At 45.1% G+C, this 13,758-nt stretch overlaps 1 protein-coding gene across 10 annotated transcripts in view; it reads right to left on the bottom strand.

Annotated features, from left to right (window-relative positions):
• LOC143824016 (protocadherin beta-16-like) overlaps positions 1-13,758 on the bottom strand; it is a 234,763-nt gene that overhangs the window by 143,223 nt on the left and 77,782 nt on the right. The window contains exon 1 of one of the 10 annotated variants that reach the window (XM_077310810.1): positions 5,972-9,006. The exons of the other annotated variants lie outside the window; for them this stretch is intronic. Within the exon in view, the coding sequence (XP_077166925.1) occupies positions 5,972-8,383 (2,412 nt within the window). The 5' untranslated portion in view covers positions 8,384-9,006. Of the gene's footprint in view, positions 1-5,971; positions 9,007-13,758 lie in introns of those variants that run through there. 10 annotated transcript variants of the gene reach the window in all.

The following is a 13,758-nucleotide window of genomic DNA, read 5'->3' as shown; positions in this document are numbered from 1 at the left end:
CACTCTGAGAATCCACACCAGTCTCCGGGATCTCAGGTAAGGCAGGTGGGAACTGAGGAAGGGCAGAGAGAAAGCCAGACTCCTTCTTGTGCACTTTGATGACGACAAACACAATGATGCAGATCAGGAACACAAAGGACACCGCAGCCAAGCAGATCACCAGGTACATCGTCAAGGAGCCGTCTTCCTCCCTGGCTTCATCGTGACGGACACTCGCAATATTCAGGTAAGGGTCTGAAAAGCCATCCACAGGAAGGACATTCAGGGTTGCAGTGCTGGTCTGGGGAGGGTGGCCGTTGTCCCTCACCAGGATAACCAGCCTCTGCTTGCTGGTGTCTCGCTCCGTCAGGGGTCTCCTGGTTTTCACCTCCCCGTTCTGGGCTCCGATGCTGAAGAGGCCGGGGTCAGTGGCCTTCAGCAGTTCATAGGACAGCCAAGAGTTCTGGCCCGAATCCCCATCCACAGCCACCACCTTGGCCACCAGGTACCCGGCCTCCACTGACTTGGGCACCAGGTCATTGCAGGGGGAGGTGCTGTTCTGGAGCGGGTAGAGGAAGAAGGGTGCATTGTCGTTTTCATCCAGGATAACAACTCGAACACCAACTTCCGAGGTCAGTGGAGGGGAACCCCCATCCGAAGCCCTGACTGTCACTTGGAATTCCCTGATCTGCTCATAGTCCAGAGATCGCAGGAGGTACAGATTCCCCGTCTCAGAGTTGATGGAGACGTAAGAGGCTGCAGGAGCACCACTGGCATTTCCAGGCACAAGAGAATAGGTCACCTGGGCATTCTGCTCCACGTCCAGGTCGACAGCATGGACTGAGCCCATCAGTAAGCCTGGAATATTGTTTTCCCACACTTGCATTTCATACTTGGCCTTCTCAAACACTGGAGGGTTGTCATTGATGTCGGAGATCTCAACCCTGATTGTTCTTCTTGAAGTGAGCCTGGGAGAGCCCCGATCGGTAGCTGTGATGGTGATGTTATACTCAGGCACTCTCTCTCTGTCCAAAGGACTTTGAATCAAAATCTGGTAGTTGTTACTCCCAGTGGCCCTTAACATGAAGGGAAGGTTTGTGTCTATGGCAGAAGAAGTTCTGCTGTTCTCTCCAGAGTCTTGGTCTGTGACGCTGAAAAGCACCACCACAGTCTCCAGGGGAGAATCTTCTTGCACAGTGCTGGAGATAGATATGAGAGAGACTTCTGGGGCATTGTCATTCTCATCCTCAATTTCTACCAGGACTTTGCAGTGGCCTGAAAGACCTCCCCCATCTCTAGCTTTGATGTTCATATAATAGCCAGTTTCCTTTTCGTAGTCAATAGGTCCCAAAACAGTGATTTCCCCAGTTGTTTGATGCAACTGGAACAAGCTGCTTATTTTCTCAGGTACCCGATGGAATAAATAAGAGATCTGTGCATTTGAACCAGAATCCAAATCTTTGGCTTCCACTTTCAAGACCAGAGTACCACGAGGACTGTTTTCCTTTAGCTTCACTTTATATTCAGTTTCTGTAAACTGAGGAAAGTTGTCATTGCTGTCCAGAACTTTAATATTTATTTGAACTGTGCCCGTTCTCTGTGGCACACCTCCATCAATAGCTGTGAGAGTCAGCAAAAACTGAGCCTCCTTCTCCCTGTCCAGTGACTTCTCCAGAACAAGGTCCACATAATTGACCCCAAACTCATCACTTTGTACATCCAGCCTGAAATACGCATTGGGACTAAGAGTATAGTTCTGGATGCTGTTTTCACCTAAGTCTGCATCTTGGGCAGATTCCAGGGGGAATCGAGTATTTGAGGGAACATGCTCAGGAATTTCTAGATTAAACTCATCTTTAGAAAACTTGGGAGAATTATCATTCACATCTTCTATATTCATCTCTATACTGATGACCTCTAAAGGTTTGTCCAGTGCGATTTTAGAAAGGAGTAAGCAGGGATCAGTCTGGCCACACAAAGCTTCCCGATCTATCTTTTCATTTACAAAGAGGTTCCCAGAATGGGTGTCTAGCTGGAAATGCTGCTTATTGCTTTTGGAAACCAGCTGGGCTCTGCGGGCAGAGAGCTCCCCTGGCCCCAGTTTCAAATCCTTCAGCACATTCGCCACCAGAGACCCACTTTTCTTCTCTTCAGGCAAGGAATACCGAACAGAACTACACACCACTGAAGATACAGAGATTAGGAACAAAAGGTACAGACCTTTTCTGATCCTGAAGCTGTCCTCCATGGTGCCAGACTCTCCCAGATTAGGATTTTTGGTTTTCAAAATATGAAACAGCTAAGCATTATCCAGAAAAAAAATAATCTTGATTTGCTATGTTCATCGCTTTCATTCCTTGAATCTTTCAGTGTATCTTCCCTCTGGCTTCTGGGTTTGTCTATCTGTTCATTGGTTTCTCCTTGCCTTGCTAAAATGCTATTATATCAGAAAAATGCAAGTTACAACTCATCTGTTTGCCAATGCTGCCATCTTGTGGTCCATGCAGAAGAAAACCAAAAGGAATGTATGTTGTACAATTAACCAGTGGTTCTCAAATTTTTAAAAAGGGGGATCCATGTCTAAATTTAATGAGTCTCTCAGCATCAACTTGCAAACTCACATAAATAAAATAGCCCACATACATAAAATGCAAGAATCTCATATCACTTCAGAATGAACAAGTTTACTTATTAATATATAGCAATATTGAATAACAAGCTGTGTAAAGAACACATGGTCCTTTGGTACATTATTTGGTACTGACTTCCTGGAGAAAGTACTCCCTGGAGAAGAGCCTAATGCTGGGAGCGATCGAGGGCAAAAGAAGAAGGGGGCGACAGAGAATGAGGTGGCTGGATGAAGTCACTGAAGCAGTCGGTGCAAACTTAAATGGACTCTGGGGAATGGTAGAGGACAGGAAGGCCTGGAGGATCATTGTCCATGGGGTTGCGATGGGTCGGACACGACTTCGCACCTAACAACAACAATATGCACAATAGGAACGGCAGTCTGTCATACTCTCCAAAGAGCATGTCATCCAAATCCTCACATTTATAAATGTGTGGATGCCAAATTCAATTTGTATTTTTAGGGACATATATACAATTATTACATGTAGATCTAAAATGTAATATGTGCAGTGGCTTCTAATGTCTTGGTTGAAGAAGTAAGATTTCTTCAGGAAATCTGAAAGAACAAAGGGCACAGAAAGCCATCAAGGAAGGACAAGTGATGGCCATAGATAAAGAGAGCTTTAAAAGGAGATTAGACAAATTCAGATAGGGTAAGTCTATCAGTTGCTATTAGCCAGGGTGACTAAATGGAATCTCTAAATCCCAGAACCATGAGGCAACATAAGAGGAAGGCTTCAGTCACGATGCCCTGTTGTTGGCCCTCCAGAGGAGCTGGTTGGCCAGTGTGTGAGGCAGGAAGATGAACTAGATGGACCCCTGGTCTGATCCAGCAGAGCTCTTCAGATGTTCTTATCAGGGGAAGGATTCAGCCTCTATGCCCTCTTGCTGACCCTCCAGAGGAACTGGCTTGTCTCACTGTGGCCCATTATGCACGGCCGCCGAAACGGCGATTTCGGGTCACATGGAAAACGCGGAGGGGGAAGACGCGACGCATACCGGTTATACACGGGGCGGGGCGTGACGGCGGCAAAACCCAGAGTAACCGATTATGCACGCGCCGATCCGGGCGCCGCTTCTGGTTGCGCCCCGCTCACCCGGAAGCTGCGCTTTCTTCCGCGTTTCACTGACGCGGCTTTTTCGGCGGCATGCAACGAAGCTGCAGCCGGTTGCAGCCAGCTCCGTGCGTTATCCGTGATTTTAGTCGCCGCCATTCCACCCCGAATGTGCGCTAAAACCCCCGTGCATAATGGGTCTGTGTGATACAGGATGCTGGACTATATGGATCACTGGTCTGATCCTGCAGGGTTGCCCTTATGTTCCTAAAAAAAAAAAGAAATTTCATCTGTCTATAGCAGACTTTCTCAGGCAGGGTTTCATGGAGCCCTGGAGTTTCTTGAATGCGTGGGAGTTAATTTTTATATGTGTTAAAAAAAAACATTTATTGGGTGATATGACCATATAAGGTCATGTCAACCCACCCACCCATCCCAAAATAGCCAGTGATGGGCCTGGATGTGGTGAGAAAGGGAGGGGCCCTAGGTGGATATACAGCTATGCTTCCCAACCATGTTCTGCATGATTGTGCCACTTACGGGGTTTCTCAAAGCCTGAAGAATGTTTCAGGGATATCTTGATGGTAAAAAAGGTTGAGAAAGGCTGGTATATACTGTATTCTCTTCCGTGGGGAATGGCAGTGGTTCAGTGCATCTCCTTGGCCTGCAGAAGGTCCTAGGTTTAATCCTGACATCTCCAGTTAAAAGGACAAGGTAAGAAGTGACATCAAACTCCTCTTCCTGAGACACTGGAGAGACACTGCCAGACTTTGTAGGACAAGACTGATTTTGATTGAACAAAGCTCTGATTCCTTTCATTTGATTAAAGGTCTTTTGAGCAAAAAGCATGAGCAGTCATTTACTTCCTTTGATAAACTTTATCTTCAAAATTTCAAATCCAAATGATACAAAATTTTAGTGACAGCAAGGGCAATTTTAGGAGATCTATCAGATAAAATGAGTGAGATTATAGTGAGTAAAAAAGGAAATCAATTCCTAGGAATCACAGACAAGGGACATTACAATAAAACCTGAACCAATGCACTGATTTTCCTTAAAGGCCCATTATGCACGGCCGCCGAAATGGCGATTTCGGGTCACATGGAAAACGCGGAGGGGGAAGACGCGATGCATATCGGTTATGTACGGGGCGGGGCGCGATGGCGGCAAAACCCAGAGTAACCGATTATGCACGCGACGATCCGGGCGCCGCTTCTGGTTGCGCCCCGGTCACCCGGAAGCTGCGCTTTCTTCCGCGTTTCACTGACGCGGCTTTTTCGGCGGCATGCACCGAAGCTGCGGCCGGTTGCAGCCGGCTCCGTGCGTTATCGGTGATTTTAGTCGCCGCCATTCCACCCCGAATGTGCGCTAAAACCCCCGTGCATAATGGGTCAAAGAAGAGCTTCATAAATATTCCTAAAAGGGGGTCCTCTTTAATCTACCACTCCAAAAAGGCGCCGGTTGTGTGCTTAGCTAAGTCAATTTAAAATCTTTAAAAGAATTAGAGATGGACTAATGGAAGGTATAAGAACACAGTGTCCATGGTGGAATGGTTCCAAAAAATAAGGAAGAACAAACCCTGGATATGTTTTGAACAAAGGAATTTACAGCTATAGAACCTCATTTGTGAATCATGTCAGGAATTAATCCAATGAATGGAAGTTCTGAGTCAACATCTTAAGCCAGGAGGATTGGGAAGAATCTGCTTTTTATCAAAGGTACATACCCAGAATAACTAAAAACAACAACTTTAAAATAGAAACTGAAAGCCAATTGCCAAGCTCTAGCTTCCAAGGATAGTTGACTCAGTTTGACACACAGCAACAATCCTGTAACTGTCAAATGTAGCTAAGAGCCTCTGGAGCTCGATGTGGGAACAATACAGTCAAACCATATCATCTGCATATAATACGAGTGGGATCACTTCATTAGCTAAATAAGGGCAGTGACAATATTTTACAATCCACAAAAGAATTCCTATTTCTAGAGTCTGCTTCTGGAAATAATATCAAATGCTCATATGACAGATTAAACAGTAAAAGAGTCATTCTGTTTACGCTTAGGCTAATGCACCAGTCTTATGGTTTAATAGATGGCTCCAATTTATATGAAGTACAATTTTATTTCATGTGTTCAAAAAGCCATAGAAAAGCAGACAGATCAGAAGAGGATTGATCTGGGTGCAAGGAGAAACACTATCTACCATTTCTAGCGATTCAGTGGGATTCAAGAATCAATTAGTTAACTAACTTGAAGCTAAAAGGATGCATTCATTAATAATTTTATATTAAATTAGTTAGTCTCACCTGGTTCATGACTTCTGCTCCATTACATGAGATTTCATGGGAACCAGATACAATCTTTTGAGGTCCCTGGGACTGAGCAGGCTCCACAGAGAAGACAGGAAAGAGAGGCCTGAGAAACCGGAACTCACTGCTTAGAGATCCACCAGCTAAGCACACTTCATAGTTGTAAGCCCGGGAAAGGGATCCACCATCAGCATCTCTGCAGTTCTCTGGGAAATTTGGTCCCACTGGGAAATTCAGGGCAGAGCTCTCTATGAACCTTCTCCTCTTATGAATCTTGATAGCAACAAATGCCAACATGGAGACCAGAAAAATAGAGGAGATGACTGCCAAGCATATGACCAGATACATGGTCAGGGTACGGTCTTCCTCCCCCACCACTTCTTCCTTTGGGATCTCCACCATTTTCATAAAAGGGTCAGAAAATCCATCCACGAGAAGAATGCTTAGTGCTGCAGAGGTGGATTGAGCAGGGTGACCGTTATCTCTGACTCCAATGATAAGTTTCTGTTTAATGGTGTCTCGTTTGTTAATTGGTCTTGTGGTTTTCACTTCTCCATTCTGGGCCCCCACACTGAACAGACCCGGTTCTGTGGCCTTCAGGAGCTCATAGGAAAGCCAAGAGTTCTGACCGGAATCTCTGTCCACTGCCACCACCTTGGTCACCAGGTAGCCAGCCTCTGCTCCCCGGGGAACCAGGTCATTGGATGGGGAGGTGCCATTCTGAAGGGGGTACAGGATGAATGGGGCATTATCATTTTCATCCACGACAACAACTCGAACCATAACTTGAGAGCTCAGGGGAGGGGAACCGCCGTCCACAGCCCTCACAGTCACATGGAAATCTTTTACCTGCTCATAGTCCACTGAGCGAATGGCATACAGATTCCCAGTTTCAGAGTTGATGGAGACGTAAGAGGACACTGGTTGATCACTGACCTTCCCAGGCAAAAGAGAATAAGACACTTTGGCATTTTTGTTGTTGTCTAGGTCTTTAGCTTGGACCAGACCTATGAGGAGACCCGGAATATTATTTTCCCATAAGTGCATTTCATAGGTTGACTTCTCAAATACTGGAGAGTTGTCATTGATGTCTGAGATTTGGACACTGATCATTCTTATTGAAGAGAGCCTAGGGGAGCCCTGGTCTGTGGCTGTGATAGTGATGTTGTACTCCGATGCTTTTTCTCTGTCTAGGGCTTGCTGGGTCACCAGTTGATAGTAACTATTTGCATGTGCTTTCAATTTGAAGGGCAGGTTTGCCTCAATGGTGCAGGAAGTTCTGCCATTGTCTCCAGAGTCTCGATCTGTGACACGAAAAAGGGCTACAGCAGTATCTGGGGGAGAATCTTCTGGTAAGGGGCTGGTGAGGGATGTGAGCATCACCTCTGGGGCATTGTCATTCATGTCCTCAACCTCCACAATGATTTTGCAGTAAGCTGAGAGGCCCCCTCCATCTGTGGCTTTGATGTTTATTCCATAATTTCTATTCTCTTCATAGTCAATAATTCCGGCAACTGCAAGTTCCCCAGTATTTTTATTTAACTTGAATGATCTAAGGATATTTTCTGGTACTTGGTTGAAGGAATAAGTAATGTCTGCATTGGAACCGAGATCTTTGTCTGTTGCTTCCACTTTAGCTACAAGTGCGTTTGGGGAGGCATTTTCCCGTAGTTTCACTTTGTACAGAGATTGTTGAAACTGAGGGACGTTATCATTGTTGTCCAGAACTTCAATTACAATCTTTGCTGTGCCTGTTCTCTTTGGGGTCCCTCCATCAATAGCTGCCAGAATCAAGAAAAGCCGCACATTCTCTTTACGGTCTAATTGTCTCTCCAGTACTAATTCTGCACTTTTGCTTCCATCATCGTGACTCTGAACATCCAACCTAAAATGGTTGTTTAGACTGAGAGTGTAGTTCTGAACAGCATTTTCTCCTCTGTCTGCATCTGTAGCACTCTCCAGTAGGAATCTGGTATTCAAGGGAGTCTGCTCAGGTATTTCAAAAAGGAATTCCATTTTAGAGAATTGTGGGGAATTGTCATTCACATCTTCTATTTGGACTTCTATTCTGTGCACTTGCAGTGGGTTTTCCAGCATAATCTCTGAGAATAAGACACAAGGATCCTGCTGACCACATAGAGCCTCTCGGTCTATTCTGTCCTGTACTATCACATTCCCAGAGTGAGGATCCAGCTGGAAATATTGCTTGGTGCCTTCAGAAACCAGCCGGGCCCTGCGAGCAGAGAGCTCCTTCACATCCACCTTCAAATCCTTTAGCACATTTGCAACAAGAGACCCACTCTTCTTTTCCTCTGGCACGGAATAGTGGAAAGACTCACACACCACAATAGCAAGGCAGAAAAACAGAGAGAAAGACCAGACTTGCCTGTTAAGGTGGCTCCTTTGCATTCTTGCAGCTTTTCCCAAGGCAGAAGTGAAACACAAAGAGCACCTGGTTCCCTTTCTTTCCTTTGGTATTCTTATTGTTGGAGATTGATTCAGAAGCCTTTTCCTCCTAACATTCCTGACTGTTATCTTGCAATGCAGAGCTGCTGCCTGTTTCCTTGATATCCCTTTACCTCATGGCTCCAGCTTTTGCAAGCAGGATTTGTTTGACCATTTTTGTTGTGTTGGCCAACAGCACCACCTTGTGCTTGACAAAAAATACAGCAGTTGCACATAATATTCTATTTTCATTGAACTGCTCAGAACTATCTTCTTCTGAAATAATAGGTTGCAGTGGTCTTTCTGCATAATGCTTACACCAATATCTTACAGGTAAATGATATATAAAAAAACCCAATCCCATAGTCTGTGGTGTATATATGGATATATAAAGACGCAGACACAGAGAATCTTAAACCTAAAAGCCTAAGTACATTATTTATCCTGGGAAAAGAAACTTCAGGCAGGGAATAGAATTGGGAATGCCAATATCCTCTTTTAAAGATGGCAGCATAGAGGGCTCAAGTGCTGGATCACACTGAGATGCCTTTATTTCAATCATCTATGTCCCATGGATGTGCATTCATAAATTCATTTATCCAAATCTGACTTATATTCCTGTATGCCTTAATATTGTTAATAGACCAAATCTGATTAAAAAAAATTAACCACCTGCAATTATTTCTGATAATCTTCAGAAATGATTGTCTAGCTTTTATGTACCCACAATGCAAGGGAAGGGCAAGCAGGGGGGCCAAGAGGCTTAATCAGCAGGAAAAGTAACTCACAAGGTCATTTTTCAGCCTCAAGAGTTAATGGATACTTCTACTCAGCAATATCTCAATAGATGTACACAGCTTTTCCATTTCACCTCAACCACTGCATTGTTTGAATGGCTTTGAGACAGTTTCATTTTACTACAAAAGTAAAATTAGTAGAACAAGTAGAAATGGGGAGGGACAGTGGCTTTGTGGAAGAGCGTCTGGTTTGTATGCAGAAGGTCATGAACATCTTTAGTTAATAGGACCAGGCAGTAAGTGATGTGTAAACCCCCTACCTGAGATCCTGGAAATTCTGGAAAATCACTATCTGTCTGGCAAAACAATACACAACTTGAAGGGCTGATGGTCTGATTCACTATAAGGCAGTTTCAAACTATGAAGATATTTGTTTTGTGTGTAAAGAAACAGTCATTCTATTTTTAAACCAAAACTGAGGAGACAAGTGATTGGAGCTAACATCCCTTTGAGCCTTACCCCAGTATGTTTTGAGTCTTACTCCAGTATTTTTCCTGCAGCATGGTCACTTCTGATATTAAGAGCCTGGCTGTGAGAAAACTATATACTAAGACAAGGTGCAAGATGGGCAGAGGTTAATTCCTCTCAACAGAATGAATGAATGAATGAATGAATATGCATTTTTAAAGAAATCATCCCCTCCCCCCCAAAAAAAAGAAACTTTCAGAATTTACTCAAAGTTGTCTTATGGTCCTGCAAAGACATCAATTTAATAGTCTACACAGGTAGACTTTGCTTGAGATCTGTAGAGGATGACCCAATAGATAGCACAATTTCAAATGGCCAGTGAGAGAAAAAAATGTTAAAGATATTAAGTACTTGCTTCATCACCTTTTCCCTCAAAGGGACTGCAAAGAAGTATATATTATTCTCCTCTCTTCCCCTCCATTTTATCCTCATAACAAACTTGTAAGGTAGGTTAGGCTGAGAATGTGACTGTCCTAAGGTCACCCAACAAGCTTCTGAAGAAAAATGAGGATTCAAACCTAGGTCTCCCAATTGTAGCTAGGGATGGGCACGGGAAGCAAGGATGAAGGTCTTTTGTGCTGAATCCATCAGAGCAGACAGAACTCTTAGCAAAGGTCTGGAGAAGGTAGCCATTAGTCATTTGGTAACTGAGTTAACAGAAGAAAGTTTCAAGGTAATGGAAACTCTGTTGTTGTTGTTGTTGTTGTTGTTGTTGTTGTTGTTGTTGTTGTTGTTGTTGTTAGGTGCAAAGTTGTGTCCGACCCATTGCGACCCCATGGACAATGATCCTCCAGGCCTTCTTGTCCTCTACTAATCCCCAGAGTCCATTTAAGTTCACATTGACTGTTTCAGTGACTCCATCCAGCCACCTCATTTTTTGTCTTCCCCTTCTTCTTTTGCCCTCAATCGTTCCCAGCATTAGGGTGTCCTTCCTTCTCATGAGGTAGCCAAAGTATTTGAGTTTCATCTTCAGGATCTGGCCTTCTAAGGAGCAGTCAGGGCTGATCTCCTCTAGGACTGATTGGTTTGTTCGCCTTGCAGTCCAAGGGACTCGCAAGAGTCTTCTCCAGCACCAGAGTTGAAAAGCCTAAATTGTTTGATGCTTGGCCTTCCTTATGGTCCAACTTTCACATCCATACATTGCAACTGGGAAGACCATAGCCTTGACTAGACACACTTTTGTTGGTAGGGTGGAAACTCTGTAGAAGTCTGTAATTCCCTGTGCTAAGGAGCCTATCCTATATTCTAAAGTCTGATAGGGCATGTATTGAGAGAGGGTCAGAAAAGTTGTATTTAACTGATTTTATATATCCCTTGCTCAATCTGGTGCTGTGCTAAAAGTAGGTTTGTAAACATTTTCTTTTAAATAACTACTTTATAACTTTTGATGATGCTGGTTGTGGTTCTCCGTATAACACAGATCTCCACTGTCTGGACATGCTATTTTAAAAGGAGCACCAAAGGAAAGGCTGGCAGTTGATGTGGCCATTCCTGCAGGAGTGCACAAGGCAGTAAACTGTGCCCATGAAGAACAAACACTGGGCAGTGTGAGATGCAAAGCAAGGCTTCAAAACTTGGACCTTACCAGTGGGCGAATGTCAGGTGCTGGTGGCAAGTTTCCCAAGAAAGAGAAGCCTCTCCAAGGCCCATTATGCACGGCCACCGAAACGGCGATTTTGGGTCACATGGAAAACACGGAGGGGGAAGACGCGAAGCAAACCGGTTATGCACGGGATGGGGCGTGACGGCAGCAAAACCCGGAGCGGCGGGTGTCGAGGTGTCGACGCGGAGCCAAGGAGAAGCGAGGCGAGCGTGCCACTGTGTTGGCGAGCGTCGGAGGCGGAGACCAGGAAGGGCGGAAGCAGCCTGCGCAGGCGCAGACCTGCCGGGTTTATCGAGCACGGAGGGGGAGGGAGCATGTTTCCCCTTCCCCTTAGTTTACTCCCAGTTCGCCTCTCCCCTTCTTTGCTGCCCCGGTTCCTCTGCCCCATAGGTTTCCCCTTTATATTGTTTCCCCTACTTTAAGCTTTATATTGTATATTTGTGCTTTGTTCATTCACACTGTTTTATAAAGTTTTTGTATTTTCTTAGAGACCTCACCTCCGTTTTTGTTTGTGGTTGGGGTGTGTGTTTGGGAATGGGTGGGAGGTGGGTGGCCGGCCTCTCTGCCGTCCTTAGCCGCGGCGATCCCCTCGCCCCCCTCCACTGTGAGCTCTCCGGCCGCCTTTCCGTCCGTGTTCCCTTGGGTTCCCCCCGACCTGCGCCGCCGTTCGTTCCAGCAGCCACTTGAGCGGTCACGCCCCCTCTGACCCTCCGACCTCCCCAATTATGCATGTGGTCAATTCGGCGCCGCCTCCGGTTGCGCCCTGATCGCCCAGGAAGCTTTGCTTTCTTCCGCGTTTCACTAACGCGACTTTTTTGGCGGTGTGCACCGAATCTGCGGCCGGTTGCAGCCGACTCCATGCATTATCGGTGATTTTAGTCGCCGCCATTCCACCCCGAACGCGCGCTAAAACCCCCGTGCATAATGGGTCCAAGTGTTGGGAAAACCCTGGAGGGCAGTGTGGAATAGGGTCTGAAAGCCAGAGCAGGCCTGCTCTACCACTCCTACAAAATTAGGCCTGAGTATTGAAAATATCCTGCAACTCAAAGCAAATATTGATTTTGATGTCTAGCCAATATCTAGTAATAGGCCTGACATAGTCAGAAATATCATGGTTTCATTTACAACACTCTCAGTCATTTTGGGTTGTTTGTGTGCTCAGGGCCTCCCTCTATGGCAGTGACTATGCCATGGCTCTGCCCATTCAAGGTAAGAAGACTTTTCCTTTCCCTCATGCTGCTTCATTTAGAGCTTTGCTGAAGTTACTGGAGTCTTCTCCCCATAAAGTACATCATGTAGGACAGAACACGTTGGTTAAACTTCATGTAACTTGGTTTGTTTGTGAGTCTCCAATGCTCTAGATCTTTTTTAATCAAAAACGATACCAGGTGATAGCCTCTGAATAACTTCTGGGGAGCAAATAGAGGTGAGTAGAGCTTTGTGCTCTCTCTGAGATCTTATACTGGGTAGAGGCATGAATAATCTCTCTCAAGCAAAGAAGCCCTAAAATCCCTATTTCTTATCTGTTTCTCGTCATTGTTATTTCTGGCAGTAAATCCAGGGGATCTTCTGATGGTAGTAGCCCTCGAACAAGATGCTGTCAATTGGCCTCTTCTCGTGTATCCTTACTGGTGGCCTTTGATCCTTGTTATCCATGTGCTAAGTCAGCGATGTTTCCTTCTGACTATTCTTGCTGTTATGGCCACCTGTGTCCTTCCCAGAGAGGCAGCAGAGAAACAAAAAACGAAAAGCAGCTTCAGCTGAGGGATCCGGGCAATGGATGGCCATTCTAAGCTGCTGACAGTCCAGCAGCTAATCAAGAATGCCTGCACGGAATAAACTCTGCAACCCAGCAAGCTCCATTAAGGGAGATTCAGTAGGAAGGAAACTGACTGCAATACTAAAGCGAGTTATTCACTTCTGAGTCCATGAAATAAGAAGGGATTGCTGTGTTAGCCAAAGCCTGACATACAGCCACTGATGTTTACAAAGAAAGCACTGGTATCTTCATCTGTGCCTGCTTTCAATTACAAGGTCAGCAAGTGATGCCACTGTCTTCTGAAAGCCATCATCCCTACCACTGCCTGAGGAAAGTAGCAAAAAACCCTGGAATGAAAGTCTGTGCAGGACCCAACTTTAAGGCCCCTTTCAGTTCAATTGCTGAACTTCCCTCCAGGCCCTTAACACTTTACTGTTCTGCCTTAAACTAGTGATTTTAAAAAATCACAGAGCTACAAAAACATCTCTGTAATTCTCTTGAATTCTCTGTTAAATCCTCAAAATCCATATTAAGTTGAGATGATTTGTGCTGAAATTCCTTAGATTATGAGATCAGGAATTCCAAATTTCAGAGAGATCATGAAAAAATGAATGAGCTACTGTCATTTAAAAGTTAGAGGCAGAAGAGTGTTCTGTGAGCAATTAATGCCCCCCCCGCATTGTATCCTCCCCCCATTCCTGAATGTCCCTCT

The sequence above is a fragment of the Paroedura picta genome, chromosome 14 (assembly GCF_049243985.1).
Source record: "Paroedura picta isolate Pp20150507F chromosome 14, Ppicta_v3.0, whole genome shotgun sequence".
In the NCBI taxonomy this organism is placed as follows: Eukaryota; Metazoa; Chordata; class Lepidosauria; order Squamata; family Gekkonidae; genus Paroedura; species Paroedura picta.
Note: the sequence above shows the minus strand (reverse complement) of the source record. Positions and strands in the feature narration are given on the sequence as shown.